This window comes from Anopheles coustani, chromosome 3, assembly GCF_943734705.1.
Source record: "Anopheles coustani chromosome 3, idAnoCousDA_361_x.2, whole genome shotgun sequence".
Taxonomy (NCBI): domain Eukaryota; kingdom Metazoa; phylum Arthropoda; class Insecta; order Diptera; family Culicidae; genus Anopheles; species Anopheles coustani.
In genome coordinates, this window is record NC_071288.1 from 79,513,400 (window position 1) to 79,528,386 (window position 14,987).

General features: G+C 47.1%; 4 protein-coding genes across 4 annotated transcripts; 1 reads left to right on the forward strand and 3 right to left on the reverse strand.

The window, feature by feature from the left end:
* Positions 1-203: 203 nt before the first annotated feature.
* On the reverse strand, positions 204-1,058 carry LOC131267228 (uncharacterized). Its single transcript, XM_058270047.1, has one exon. The coding sequence runs from the start codon at positions 1,056-1,058 to the stop codon at positions 204-206; it is 855 nt and encodes a 284-aa protein (XP_058126030.1).
* Positions 1,059-2,743: 1,685 nt separating this feature from the next.
* Positions 2,744-7,021, forward strand: LOC131267236 (uncharacterized). Its single transcript, XM_058270058.1, has 3 exons — positions 2,744-3,452; positions 3,702-4,172; positions 5,868-7,021. The coding sequence occupies exons 1-3, from the start codon at positions 2,744-2,746 to the stop codon at positions 6,671-6,673; spliced, it is 1,986 nt and encodes a 661-aa protein (XP_058126041.1). The 3' UTR covers positions 6,674-7,021.
* LOC131267246 (uncharacterized) lies at positions 6,928-7,335 on the reverse strand. The gene is made up of 2 exons (XM_058270070.1): positions 7,157-7,335; positions 6,928-7,087 (listed from the first exon to the last, which is right to left on the reverse strand). The coding sequence occupies exons 1-2, from the start codon at positions 7,333-7,335 to the stop codon at positions 6,928-6,930; spliced, it is 339 nt and encodes a 112-aa protein (XP_058126053.1).
* A 189-nt stretch (positions 7,336-7,524) lies between these two features.
* On the reverse strand, positions 7,525-10,869 carry LOC131267254 (multiple epidermal growth factor-like domains protein 6). The gene has a single exon (XM_058270082.1). The coding sequence runs from the start codon at positions 10,597-10,599 to the stop codon at positions 7,525-7,527; it is 3,075 nt and encodes a 1,024-aa protein (XP_058126065.1). The 5' UTR covers positions 10,600-10,869.
* Positions 10,870-14,987: the final 4,118 nt, after the last annotated feature.

A 14,987-nucleotide genomic window follows, 5' to 3' on the forward strand; every position in this document is an offset into this window, starting at 1 on the left:
ATGGTGGATGAGCGCATAATGAGTGCTAGAAATTGGGCAAATCATGCCTACATGGATGCAAAATGTATCGTTTATCACGTCAAAGGAAAGGTTAGAGTACAGTCTAAGTATAAATGCATGTTTTTATATTTTAATTAGAAAACAAATATGTTCTTATTTTTCTTTTACTCTTAGCAGCCTCTAACATCTTCATTACACTAGCTTCACTGGAGCTCCCTTCCGAGAATTGGCCGACAGGAGTTCACATTTCCCGGCAGGCAGAGGGAAAACCGTTCGCTGAACACCTGGAATCGGCCGCACTCGCGTTCGATCGGAATCCAGAGCGTGCAGGAGATGTAGCGCGTGCAGAACTGCGGATGGGGCAGCACACCGAACGAAACATTGTTCCGGCGGCAGATATCGCTTGGGACGGGCTGGACGTCCTCCGGCGCGATGGTGCTCGTGGTCGGAAGCAGCGTGACCGTGCAGGAGTTCGCATCACCCGGCAGGCACATGAACAGTCGCTCGGAGAACACAAAACCACGGCGACAGGAGCGCTCCCGGGCACGTCCCAGCAGGCAGCTCACGTACTTGGTGCAGTCCTCGGGATGCAGCATGGAACCGAGGATGATGCCGCGGCACATGTCGCCGGGAAGCGGATAGGGATCGCCCTCCTTGCGGCACGTGCGCTGGCTGCCGGGCACGCAGGTGATTTCGTCCAGATCGAAGATCGAATCCGGTGGGCAGGTCTCCTCGGTGGCCACCTCCTTGTAGCAGGAGATCCACTTGTAGCAACTGGTCGGGTGCTCCAGGATACCAATCAGCAGACCGTCACAGGGATTTTTCACCGCATCTTCGTTGTCCTCTTTGCTTTCGACGCTCTCCAGCGAGGCAGGTTCCGGTGTGCCACCAACGGGTGGTCTGACTCCACCTGATCCTCCACCACCTCCACCACTTCCACCACCTCCTCCACCACCACCACCACCAGGTGGCCGCCTGAACGGTGTTTCTTCGACTTCAGCAAAGACGGCTCCAACCAGCACAACCAGTGCCACAAACGCTAGCTTTGACTTTGACATCGTTACTTAATTTCGATTCTCCCGCTCGATAACCTTCACTTACAGGTGTTTGGTACTGTCTGAATCCAACTCGAAACCTTAATCTGCTTATATACAGCACTGCACAGTGTATTGAAATACTGTAAATCACTCCACGGTTGCGGTTTAAAGGGAACAAAACATCCGATGATTAAATCGGCAAAGTAAGCCGTCACTAATCGACTCTGATAAGCCGTCTTGTGACCCTTATCAGCACAAATCGGTACCACGATGATCTTCAATATCCGGATGGAATCTGGCCAATGTTTTCGATAACTTTTATTGGGCCAACGGAAGGTGGAAACGCACGTTCCAGATTGGGTCCGTAATAGTGGCTATATAAATCGCCTCCCATGGACCCACCTTCCAGGCCGTACGGTTAAAAATAGCTTCCAAGCTAAGTTTGGTTTCCCTATAAGGAAATAAATGAAGCAAAGTCATCGCCTATTCCCAGGTGCTTGATTGTTTGTGCGGTTTGTTTTTGTGGGGAAACACTGCCGGAAAATGATTCGATCGTCGACATATCTCACAAGTTTAATGAATGAATGGAGCCATGATTCAACGGTTTCGGCTCGATCTAACCTTTGAGATGCTGCATTTTGGAGAGGAATTTGTGAGCATGAAGAATTTGTGAGAGTGTGTTGAAATCGTAAAGGAAAAAAGTACTTTTGATGTATGATCAAAAAAGACCTATGACTGGTTAAGTTTTTGTTTCTTTTTTATTTACTACTCGTAGAAATAGGAAATATAAAATTCTCTTAAATATAAAATTCTCTTAAATAATCCTCGACCTTTCCTACAACAGTTTCCATATCAGCCTTAGACATTTTGTTTCTTTTAATAAAATCTGTTGGGAAAGGACTGAATTGTATAATTTGGTGCAACTTCTATAACATGATCCGATTTCACACGTGAAACCTTAAACCAAAATGAAAATCATCGTAGATAACCGTGTTATCCTTTACGGCGGGTAGGTGATAGACTTTGAATTTTGTGTTAAATGTGTTGCAAAAATCTTTGAAACAAGTATTTCTTTGTTTAAGTAATCTTGACTGCAAAATCAACGAATATTTTGTGGGTGGAAATATTTCGTATTTATATTTGAAATGTAACATTTTCTTTGCGTACAACTTGGCTTAGTGAAATGTTTCAGGTCGGCCTGGCTTATTGAAATATTTCGTTAAGCCACTTTCCTCCTAAAAGTATGCAACAAAAATAACTGGCTTAAGTCCTATTCAAAATTTCGTAAAATTGTTACAGTTACGTTAACAATTTGCTGATAATTACAAATTTAAAGCTGATTTGTAGCTTTCGTGGGAAACTTTTCGCTTTTTATGGTGATCATTTTCCCAACAGGTAAATTCCTCGAACAGATCATAAAGCGCTATCACCATAATCAACATAGCGATATGCGAAGATAGTTGGGCGATTATTGCAATTCTCTTATCTTGTGTGGGCCATCAATTGCAATTGTACGTGTTTACCTGGATTAACGGTGGTCATAAAGACTGGGTATCGAGGGAGCACACTTCCCGGAAAAAGATCTGAAGCTACGACCACCCGGCTTGACAACTACTTATCAACGAGGGTTGGATAAAATGATTGGCACCAAGCAGACAGTGCTTTAGTTGCCACTGTACAACGTCCGAGAAAGCAGTCTCATTAGCATGATTCTGAAGACAGTGTTCGTGAGCTTGCTTAGTTTTGTGAGTTTGTATCAGTCGGTCACTGCCTCACTGGAGACCGTCTGTGATGGTATTCGGTTTGCGACCCTTCCCCATCCGGATGATTGCCGAAAGTACGTGGTGTGCTCGCTGGGAAAACCAAGCGTCCAGGAGTGTCCAAATGGGTCCGTCTTCAACCCCACGGTACTATTTTGCGTGCTAGAATCGCAGTTTCCATGCAACGAGGGAACAACATCCGGCCTGCCAGAGACTTCACCGACTGAACCACCGTCTCCACCGACTGAGCCGAGCACCGTAGAGCCGGGATGTTCTGAACTACCGTCGTGGGAGGCATACTTCTGTCGGGACGTGCGCCGAACACTCGTCGCCAATCCGATGAACTGCACCCAGTACATCAACTGTCGATCGGATCCGCCACGAAACTATCATTGCCCACCGAACACTGTCTACAGCGGACTCTACCAAGACTGCCTACCTGGAAACGAACGATCCTGCACGATAGACTCCGTTCCCGAGGATTTCTGTGAGGGACGGGCTGACGGAAGCTTTGCACATCCCTTCCAGTGCAACCGCTTTCTGAGTTGCGTCCGACAGCAGCTCCGCCACGAGGCCTGTCCCCCGTTTTTTGTGTTCGACCCACGGGTGTCACACTGTGTAGTGGGCAATGCGATCGCCTGTTCAAGCCTCTTGAGTGAATGATGCAACTAACAAACCCTTCCTGTTTACTTCCAATAAAGTGCACATGTTTGATAAGTCATTTGGCCAACGAATTTCACGTTTAACATTGTTTCACCGGTGTGAAGTGTTCTTCACTTCACTTTCTTTTTATATAAAAGAACGACCGTCGCCAGACCCAATTCAGTTCGTTGTTGAGGCAAGATGTCTTTCCAAGTGTTTTTACTAAGTGTCTCGTTGGCTATTCTGGGTCAAACGTTGGCAGAGACGACAACAGTATCGGAGTCGGATTCAACCTGGTTACCCGAAAATTCTACGGAAACAAGCACTGAGTCGTTGTCATTAAACTGCAGCGGCATAAGCCGTGGGATCGTGATGCATCCGTCGGAGTGTAATAAGTTCGTTTTCTGCCACCAGAATCACGCTTTCGATGTGGAATGTCCGCAAGGTGAGATTTTCTCGTGGAAAACGCTCTCCTGTGGCGCCGACTACATATGCTCCGAGTATTTCGAGGGACACGGAAGCAAATACTCGCTGGAGTCGGAGGCTTGCAAGCGACAAACGCAAACCTACGCCGAGCATCCGTACGAGTTTGCACAGTACGTGGATTGCGCGACTCTAACAACGCGGAGCTGCCCCAGCAATCGGATTTTCCGCTGGAAATATCAACGGTGCCTGCCGGGCTCGCAAGCTACTAACCAACTGCAATCGGTGTCGGCTAATTGTGGTTTCTGGGGTAAAAAGGGCCATCCTTACTTGTGCGAGAGGTACTTCCAGTGTCGGTTCTGGATTTCGTCTGAGAAAACGTGCCCAAGTGGATCGATTTACCATTCGTCGTCGGAAAGTTGTCGCCGCGGTAACTTCCAGACTTGTCAATATGCGTAGTAGACTATACAGTCGATATCCGATATACACGGTACTCGACATACGCGGATTCGAAGATACGCGGTTTTCAAAATTTGACAGTAGATTGGGTTTATTACTTCGTAAATGTAAACTCCTGAGATGTACAACCACACGAATAAATATTTAAATTACACATTTGCATAACTTACGCTTTTTATTTCGTTTATTGCAATTTATATTGTTTAAATACGCTTGCCTTGCGTTCATATTAACGGACACAGTAAAATTTTTAACATTCTGTGATACATGTACACAAGAACTCGATCTCTTAACTTTTAGTATAAGCTATGTGTCAAGCAATATTCGAGATACGCGGGTTTCTCTGGTCCCCATTATCCGCGTAAGTCGGATATCGACTGTAGTTGTTTTTTAATCGTACGTTCATTGATGAAAATGCTTTAGAGTGGAAGAATAAACATGCAATGGAAAGTAAATGGAAGAACAGATTACAATTGTTTGTAAGCGTACTTGAAACACTTTTCAATCACACGTTATAGATAACGGCACTGACACTCTTCACTACCAAACAGAAAAGACCCTTTCTAACGCACCTTCAAGAACTGGTACAAACTTCCATGAAAGTTCCCTGCGTTCGTCACTCCGGTATACATGAGACTATGTCGCCGGGAGGTGCTTTCGCCCCAGTGCTCCTTAAAATCCCCTCAGCATGAACAATAATCTGCTCTATTTTGAAATGGTCAAGACGGGCTGACCCAAAGTTAGGGAACCCCCATTATTTAAAGTAAGCCAAACATTGAAAAGAGCGAAAAAAGGCTGACCGAATGATGAAGTTACCGGCGCTTGAAATGACGCTAGCGATGCGGCGAGATTCTACACCGTTACAACAAGGGTTGTTATTTATTTATTGTATGTAATACTAGTCGCGTCGAGAAAGCGAACTGGTTGTGCCGTTATCTCGCAATGACTTCAGTTGATTGTGTACGAACAGACTTAATCAAATGTACCAACCAATCTTTAACAAATATTCCAGAAAATCGCTTTGGCACCTAGAGTATTCAATAAGAATAACTGACTTACAACTGTATAGTGAATAACTGTAAATAAAGAAGATCGTAGAAAAAAATTGATGTTGTTGCAGTGACGATCACAATTAAGTGATCATAACGCATTGATTGTTTTTTTCATTGATGAAAAACGTTTTAACAATACTTCTTACCACCAATGGAAGACACCAGTTTCGTAAGAATTAGATTTGAACCTAAGTACGACTCAACGAAAGCTTCATACATCTCCAATGCGAACCGTTTCGGTGCTGCGTCCGTCAGTAGCTTTGACACTTGGCTTGTCCCCCGCTTTCGTGATTGACTCTACGATATCGTTCGAGCCTCTTAAGTCAATGAGAAAAATCACACGAGCTTCTTGTTAGCTTGGCGATAAAGTGTCTGCGCGTGTTATTTAAACTAACCAGAAGCTTTTTTATTTTGTCTTTTCAAGTGTTCCCTACTTTACTTTATTCTTATATAAAAGAATCCTCGTCGCCAGACCAATTCAGTGCTTCTTTGAGGCAAGATGTCTTTTCGATTGTTTTTGTTTGGTATCTCATTGGCCGTTTTGGGTCAAACGTTGGCCAGAACGGTGAGTTGGTGGGAAACAGAAATTCCTTGGACAACAAGAACGTGGCCGGAAACAACAACAACGCCGACTGCAGCATGGCCGAGTACCAAAGAGCCGACTACAGAAGAGCCGACAACAGTAAGCTCGACAACAGTAAGGCCAGAAAGTACTACAGCACCATGGATTTATATGACCACTTTCCATCCGACATCGCTTTGCATCGACGGAAGGAATGGTATCGTAATGCATCCGTCAGAATGCGATAGGATCGTTTTGTGCAAAAGGGGTATGGGAACGGAGTATGTGTGTCCGTATGATCAGATTTTCTCGTGGGAGACGCTTTCCTGTGGCACCGAAAATAGATGTTCCGAGTATTTCGAAGGACATGGAAACAACTTTTCGCTGGAATCGGAGGCTTGCTTCCGACAAACACAAACCTACGCCGAGCATCCGTACGAGTTTAAACAGTACGTGGATTGCGCGAATCAAACAATCCGGAGCTGCCCCAGCGATCACATCTTCCGCTGGGATTATCAACGATGCCTTCCGGGCTCGCAGACTACAAACCAACTGCAGCCGGTATCGGCCGAATGTGGATTCTGGGGTAAAAAGGCGCATCCTTACTTGTGCGAGCAGTACTTCCAGTGTCAGGGCTGGGTCCCCTCACTGACATCGTGCCCACATGGATCGATTTTCCATGCACCATCGAACGGTTGCCGTAGCGGTAACTTCCAGACGTGCCAGTATGCGTATTAGACTGGAGGGGTAGTTCAGGAAATTGCCAGAAAAAGATTAAATAAACTTGCAGTGCAGAGCAGCTGGAAACACGGTTTATTGATGTTTAGGCGCGTACTTGTTAAACATTGGTAATCACACGTGATAGATAAGGGCACCGGAACGCATCGATTAAGAAATACACCCTCACTATCTACCAAACGGAAAAGAGCTCTCAATAACGCATGTTCACAAACTGGAGCTTACTTCTATCACGGTTTCCTTATCACTTGATATCACAGAGTGTAGCAAAGTATCGCCATCAGCAGCACCTTCAATGCCAGTGTCAAATAGGGAGCGTTCGTCATAGCAGTGTCCAACTCGTCGTTGTCAGCTGCAGGTTCGTCTGGCGCGTCGGTTGACCGGACGGGACTAGATGTTGACGAATCATTCACCCTGGTTCACAGAAAAGACGATTAAAAACACCTTGCCTACCTTGTTGGCCTTTCTAGTTCCACTACCAACCTTGTTTCTTCTTCTGAAATGTGACGTGCTGGGAGTCCCAAGAGTGCGCGAATTCCCCCAAAGGGAACCCTCGCCGTGTCCCAGCGCTTGAGGTAGCTTTCACCACTGGTAACGGTGGCCAACAGACAGCAGAGGAGTACGACAACCGTGAAAGACCACCACGAGGGTGTTGGTTTCATTTCCACCGGTCTACTGCGGCTGTCGGATGCATAAGATTACGAGCCACCCAGGTGAACCCCGCGCAGAGGCGCGCGTATCGGATAAGCGCTATCAGTGCTGCAGTGAGCGAAGTGCGATAAATCGTGTGCGCGATTACGATAAGGCAATGTCTTTATTGATCGTCGACCAAAACAACTAAGAAATTAAGTCTAGGAGGGAATGCAGGTTTCCTGATTGCCCGGTGCGCAGTCGCGAATTGCTCCAACGAAGATATGATTCGGGGGGCAAGAGAGGATGTCTGTTTCGCCGGCCGTGCAGCGGATAAACAGGTAGCAGAGTAGCGGATGGGTGTAGTTGCCATCGGGACGACCTTCGCAGACGGAAATGATCGGCGGTTCGGTGGTAATCGGCGCGAGACTGCAGTCTTCCGCGTTTCCGGTGGCGCAGATTAGGAACTCTGGGTGGAGGATTTCCCCTTCCGGGCAGCGCAGGGCGGATGTGATACCGGAGGTACACAGTAGGAACAGCTCGCAGCCACCAGGATGTGGGAGGACGCCATCGGGACGGCCCATACAAACCGTATCCAGTAGTTCACAGGTGTTGGGGTTTCCAGGGACACAGCCTCGCGTCTGGATAAGGAAAATAGTTCCCGGTCGGCAGATCTCAACCACTGGTTCGCCACCCCAACACTGCACCGAAGCCGTGCAATCGGTTGGGTGCGGGTAGATGACTCCGTCCGCACGGCCAGTGCACATGTTTTCAATCGGATCAAAGCTACAAGTATTGACATCTCCGGGAACGCAGAATTGAGCGTCTGGCCGTAGGATTTCCCTATCCGGACAGGGTAAGACCTGAACGCCTCCGTCCTGACACCAAATGAAGTGTCCACAGAGGTTCGGATGCTCGATAACCCACTCATCCGGACGGTTTTGGCACACCCCATCGAGGAACTGGCAGGTTGCGGTGTTACCCGGACGGCACGTTGAACTCGGTGCGTGTAGAATTTGCCCGATCGGACAAGATGAAACCGTTGCAACCTCTCCATTGCATTGCACGAACAATGCACAATCGCTCGGATGAGGATAGATCGAACCGTCCGACATACCTCGGCACATCGTTTCCACCGGGTGGAACTGACAGGTATCACGGTCTCCAGGGGCACAGAACTCCGCGTTGGCATTAAGAATCTCCCCGGGGGGACATGGAAGTGCTACGGCCGTGTTGGCCATGCAGATGATGTACACATCGCACTCGTTTGGATGTTCCAGTATAGCACCATCTGGCTGGCCAAAGCAGATACCTGCAGATGGGGCACAGGTTTGCGTATTTCCCGCAACGCACTGTCCCTCACCTGGTATGAAAATGTTTCCTGGAGGACATTGAACGAAGAACTCCACTCCGGCCTGGCATAAGATGAAGCTGGAACACACGTTGGGATGTTCGATCGGTCCATCTGGCTGGCCGATGCATAAACCTACGAAGCGCTCGCAGGTGTCCACATTCCCAGGAACACAGACCCTCGAGGGAGCATGAAAGATGCTGCCCGGTGGACAGCGATCGACGATCGACGTTCCTTGCTCGCAGCGCACAAGCAGCGTACAGTCTTCCGGATGTGGGAACGAAATGGAGTCCGGTCGATTGGAGCACATACTCTCCACCGGTTCGAACTCGCAGGTAGCCGCATTGCCAGGAACGCAGAATTGTATCTCAGGGCGCAGGATCTCACCGAGCGGACATTGGTTTACGGTTGGTCTTCCGTCAGTACACCAGATGAAAAAGTCACAACGATCGGGATGCTCCAGCACCGTACCATCGGGAACGTTGGCGCAAACGCCCGTCAGCGGAATGCACGTCTGCGCGTTACCCGGAATGCAGGACTGACTCGGTGCGTTGAAGATGTTCCCGGCTGGGCAGGAGTTCGACACGGTTTGCCCATCGACGCATGCAACAAACTGACCGCAATCGGTTGGATGTGGAAGCAAAAGCCCCCCAGGGCGACCCGTGCACATTGTTTCCAGCGGGAATCGCTCGCATGTTTGCGGATCTCCCGGAACGCAGAACTGAGCGTCGACACGCAGGACTTCACCAGGTGGGCAGGGGTTTACGAACGCGTTGCCTCCTCGACAAATGATGAACAACTCACAGCGATGTGGATGCTCCAAAATGGTGTCATCTGGTTGCAAATCACAGAGTCCCTCCGTAACGAGACACGTTTCAGCGTCACCAGCGGCACAAGTTCCCGTTTGTGGGTTGAAGATGGTTCCAGCCGGGCAGCTCATCACGGTTGCCGCACCGTTGGCGCAAGATAGGTAGAGCTCGCAGGAGTCCGGATGCGGCACGAACCCTGGAGGGCGTCCAACGCAAGCCGTCTCCACCGGGCTGAACTGGCACGTCTCCCGATTGCCTGGCACACAGAAGCGTATGTCCGGTCGGAAGATCTCACCCGGAGGACACACGAGGACGGACGCTTCACCGAGCGAGCAGAAGACGAACAGGTGACACTCGTTGGGATGTGGTCGAAGATCGTTCGCTACGCCACGGCAGACCTCCACCGTTGGGGTGCAAGTGTCCGTGTTGCCCACCACACACCTGCCTACGCTCGAATCGAAGATAAGACCACGCGTACACTCTCTCACCGCGGTCTGCCCCGCGCTGCACTCCAGATACTGCCGACAGTCAGTCGGATGGGCAATAGCTCCATCGGGTCTTCCTACACACAGATTGCCGACGTCCAGCACTTCGCAGGTATCCCGATCTCCCAGCCGACACGAACCATCCTTCTGCGACCAGATCTCCCCATCCGGGCAGGTGTACCGATTGGGCTGACCGAGCGTGCAGAACACAAACTTCCAGCACTCGTTCGGGTCCGGATAGAAGGCGTACGACACACTCGAGCAGACCGCGTTCCAGTCCGGCTCGGATCGATCCGTGCACTGCTCTCGGTCACCTGGAACGCACAACAGCGTGTCGGAATCGAACACTAGACCCGCCGCACACTGGTACACGATCGGTCGCTCGAAGGTGCACGAGATGTACACGTGGCACAGGGTCGGATCGGGATGCGGGAAAATACCAGCGTTCACACCGACACAAACCGACTCGACGACGGGATCGTTGTCGGCCGTGGGGAACTGGATCAGCTCACTCGACACCGGCAGAACCGCTAGCAGGGTCACGAGGGCTCCTGCTAGGGCCAAGGGTAATTTCAATATCATCTCACTGGTGGAACTCTTCGTAGGCGTTCCGTTACTCACTGAACCGTTCCCGGCGCACGGGCTGGTCATTTATTGAGACAAGAAAGCTGACCGCTCATACCGCCAGTGAGACGATTATCAGCCGTTGACCATAATTCGGCCCGATTTATGTGCTGATAGGAAGTTTACGAGCGTTTTTTTATCACACCGGAACACCGGCCTGGTTCCGATAAGCGCCACCGCGTGGAGCGGAGAAAATATCGAAAACAATCGAAGCAATTGGGCTCGCCGTAGGGTGTGTTGGGGCTTAAACGGGACCACGGGGACCTTGAAATACTTTGATAGATGAAAGACTGCAAAAATAAAGAAAGTTGGACATAGCTGTCTGAAGTAGATTTGATTGAGTATTAGTCTTTTTAAATTGCGGATATGAAAATTCCCAAAAATTACAATTTTATGATATTTTCAGGTTTACCAATAATAGGAATTGATAATTTCTAAAGATTTTACTTCTTTTTTTCCAATGTTTCCGTTTTTCTTTTATGCAAATGACTTTCAACAGAAGTAAGGTTGCTTTGCGACACTTTAGTTTTGGTTTTTTTTACAACGCGTATAAAATAATTACATTCTACAACTGTACCTCATTCTTCCAGATTAAAGTTGTTTTCATTTTATCCATCTACTGGAGCATCTAGACAGGGGATTCGTTTGTTGTCATTGAGATGGCTAAAAATATCTTTCCCAAGGGATTGTACAACCGCAAAGACATTTTAACGCACAACCATTATGCTTTTTCATGATTGTGTTATGCCTTTTTTTTTTAATTTTTTTGTTGTTGAGAAAATCCTTCACAAACTTCCCAAAAATATCTTGATGAGAGGATTATGCAAGTGAGTTCTTAGAATTGTTTGGAGAGACAAACTGTGGCAAGCGCTATAATATCTAAAATTAGATTTAAAGTAGAACGAGATAACGATTTTGTTAGAATCATAAAAATGAACAAGGTTTGAACCACTTTAGGAAACATGTCAATTTTAAATGCTCGCTTCATTCAACTTAACAAATGCTTTATTTAAAATTAAAATTAACTATAAACAACTTCACTGGGTTACGTGAGAATGGTTTCACAACAAGGATAAAATGAAGCATGCAGTTAGTTACCCGAGTAACAAGAATATCCATGTTGCGCTATGAAAGGGGCGTTTTTCATGGTATCATCGGGCTCCTGATGGAACCTGCGAAATATGTAGGTTGCGTGACAAAAACGACGTGACGCGATGTTTTTTATACAATGCGCGGTGTTTTAATGGAGGCGATGTTTTCAATATTTTGTCATCATATACAAAGGAAAATTCCCGAGTCGTAATTTTATATTAAAAGAACATTTTTTATTGAAATATATTTATAAACCACGTTACAAACCGCTTATTCGCCAGGAGCCGCCTTTACTGCAAAAATCAGCCATCTCCGCACGTAACTTGCATTCCACCGCGTGAAGACACCGCGGTTGGGCTTCTGGTGCCGCTGTTGCTTGCGTTGAACTTTGGAAAAGAAAATGCATAAAAATTAGCACAGTTTTGGATTTTTTCTGATTTTCATGTATCTTAATAACGTTTACTTACCGAATATCAACGAAAACTGCCGCTATATTACTATTTTCTTCACATTTTTGGTGAACTGCAATTTCACTCTGCAAGCGGTGGCAAAATCAAAACAACTCTGCTGACAGCAGGCAAAACTGCCCAAGGCTCATAGAGCTGTAGGTTGGTTTACTTTGGCTTGTTGACATTTGGTTCAAATTCATAATTAATTGTCAAAATAATATTTTATTTTTTCTTCATTGCTTGGTAATTATGAGCAGTGTTTGAAGTGATGATTGATATAAAACTGAACACATTGATTCTATTTTGCGCAATATTTGGATCTGGTTCACTTATTTTGCTTTCAGTCACTTAAAAATGTGTTTTTTAATTCTCCACTACACTTCTACGACTGAAAGTAATAGCTCGATAGAAGATCCATGTTTTTGACATAATATTTTATTTCTTTACATTATGAATCATGATGAATCATGGTATGAGAAATGTATAGCGATTGTTTTGGTTTTTCGCTTTCGCAGTAATCAATAAACAATATTTTTTTCCAGCTGTATACAACGAACATCATAGCATTACGTTATCGATTGGTGGCTGTGCGAGCGATCGTTCTTACTCTCGCAACTGCTCAAGATAAAACAAGTGCAGTGCTAATTTTCAACCTATTGATCGAGTATATACGCTGAAGCAAGAAGTTCAAAAACTTCCTGCGAAGTTTGATGTCGCCTGAGAAGCGCGAGAGAAAGTCCCTTACTGCGTTTAACGCAGCAATACATAGAAAATACTGACAGTTAAAAAAATGGTTTTCATGGACATTTCATAAAACTCATTTTTTAAGTGCCTTCATCGTAGTCATGGTTAAGTTTTGATTTGTATCAATTTTCCGATTCAACTTCAGGGTTTTTGTGGTTTGAAAAGTTTAACGACATTTACCAAACCTACCCTGTTTAATGCGCCTTGGTCCGAACCTGTCCGTGTTGCAGTGCCATCTGCAAGTATGGGTCCATCAGGGGTGGGATGAGGAAATTCCTCCTGATGCATCGCTTCGTCGCGGTGTTTTGTTCGCGATGTTGTGCTACCGCTTGCAAGTATAGACTCGCGGAGAGGAGCACTGGGGTAGCACTTTCATCGCCCGGGCGTTTTGTATGGAAAAAGTTGCACCTAAACCCGCCGTCGCGCAACTTTGTTTGTCGGGTAGTTTCTTTTTTGAAAATCTTGCTTCTTACGAACATCCTTTTTCGAACTTGCAACATCGACAAAGTGTATCCTGTGACAGTCACGTGTCCCTGCAACATTATGATCCTACAAGTTGAACGGGCTTCATGATTTTCCTAAATTTGGAGGGGATGAACGAATGCTATAAAGCTCACCATCCCCAGGACAAAACTCGTTTCGATTATGGTAAGTCCAACCCCTCTACAACCAAAACTCTCCCTCGTGTAAGCTAGAGGGATGAAAGGACTTCCTATCCATAGCCTATTGAGGGAACTGAGCGCTGCACAGATGGTCGTTTAAATGCTGGCAGTTTTTCACACTCTCCGGCAAGAGAAAGCCTTCTCCCAGATTTTCCCGACTTTCTGAGAAAACTCCGTCTGCCGAACCCGAGGGTGAACCGAACAGCGATGGGAAAGAGAGAGAGAGAGCCAAAGAGAGAAAGGGCCCGGAGAGCATATCCTGCCTGATGAAATCTGGCAAATTCGGAAGGGTGGTCCGCTTCGGATTCGGCAGCCGGAATGAAAAAAAAGTAGAGCATCCGCACTCGAGCCGCTGGCGGAGAGAATTTAGTACGGTCGTGACGTTCGTTCGTGACACTGAGTGCGTGTGTGAAAAAGGGAAGCCGCCAGAGCGCCCTCGCTGCACCAGAAGGGATTTGTTTTTGTCGTTGCTGGTGCTGTGTGGCTTACGGTGTACTAAGGAAAACCCTGTTTCGAGTGGTGCAGCAAGCCATTGTGAAGTAATTGCGAAAGAAAACGTAGTTAATAGCGCGTCAAACAAACATACGTGAAACGGTTAAATCATCTCAATTAGGTTTACCTAAAATCGGCAGAGAAAAATCACCCGAACGGTAGAGAAGATTGCAGGAAAAGTGTGTGTCATGTGATTTGCGAAAGGTGCCGTCAGGAAGCGATCCCTCGGGGACATTTCCATTTGCCGCTGGTCAGCACACCCTACCGGAAGAGTGTAAGAAGAAAAGAGAGAGGAAGAGAGCGAGAGAAAGGGTGACTTTCGAGTGAGAGATAAAGAAGGAAGAGGTGGTTGTAATCCAGCGAGGGTTGCATTGTGTGTTCAAAAAAAAAAAGGAAAGGCCAAAAAATCCATAAGGAAAAACGCGACGTACCCACACACAAACGTGGCACAGCGGGCAGCGAACCGTACGCGGGAAGAAAATCAATAAATTTCACTCAAGGTTATTCACACTGCTGAAGCTCGGTGAGCACCCCGGGAGCTGCGGCGGTGGCCGGAAGTTAACCCCCTCCGGAACGCGGTGTAAAAGGGCAGTGGTGGAAAGACAACAATGGAGCATTTTCCAGTTGGCTGGAAAAGCGCCGAGCACAATCCGGAATAAATTGATCGTTCATTCTTTCCGTTCGCCGTTCGGGAGAGACTTTCCCCGTGCCAGGGCATCCCTAGAAGCATCCCGATTGTCCGGAAAACATTCTTATACGCTCCGGCAGTGTCAGTGTGCAGTGTGCCGTACATAAACAAAGCACCCGACAGAGCGAGGTTTGGCGAAATAGGATAGTAGGAAGAAACATTGGCAAACCTCACGGCAGAAGACGAACGAAATTCGTGACATCCGGTCCGGGGACAACGATTTTCTGTGCCGTGCTCTATTTTTCCCATCTTCCTTCTCGAAAATCCCAAAAAAAACACCACGGCACC

Bases quoted from the DNA above. Each gene is read 5' to 3' on its own strand.
- LOC131267228 (XM_058270047.1), bottom strand. From the start codon at position 1,058: ATGTCAAAGTCAAAGCTAGCGTTTGTGGCACTGGTTGTGCTGGTTGGA.
- LOC131267236 (XM_058270058.1), top strand. From the start codon at position 2,744: ATGATTCTGAAGACAGTGTTCGTGAGCTTGCTTAGTTTTGTGAGTTTG. The intron at 3,453-3,701 runs GTGAATGATGCA...AAACGTTGGCAG, and splicing joins CGCCTGTTCAAGCCTCTTGA to AGACGACAACAGTATCGGAG. The intron at 4,173-5,867 runs GTAAAAAGGGCC...TGCTTCTTTGAG, and splicing joins GGCTAATTGTGGTTTCTGGG to GCAAGATGTCTTTTCGATTG.
- LOC131267246 (XM_058270070.1), bottom strand. From the start codon at position 7,335: ATGAAACCAACACCCTCGTGGTGGTCTTTCACGGTTGTCGTACTCCTC. The intron at 7,088-7,156 runs GTTGGTAGTGGA...TCTGTGAACCAG, and splicing joins ATTTCAGAAGAAGAAACAAG to GGTGAATGATTCGTCAACAT.
- LOC131267254 (XM_058270082.1), bottom strand. From the start codon at position 10,599: ATGACCAGCCCGTGCGCCGGGAACGGTTCAGTGAGTAACGGAACGCCT.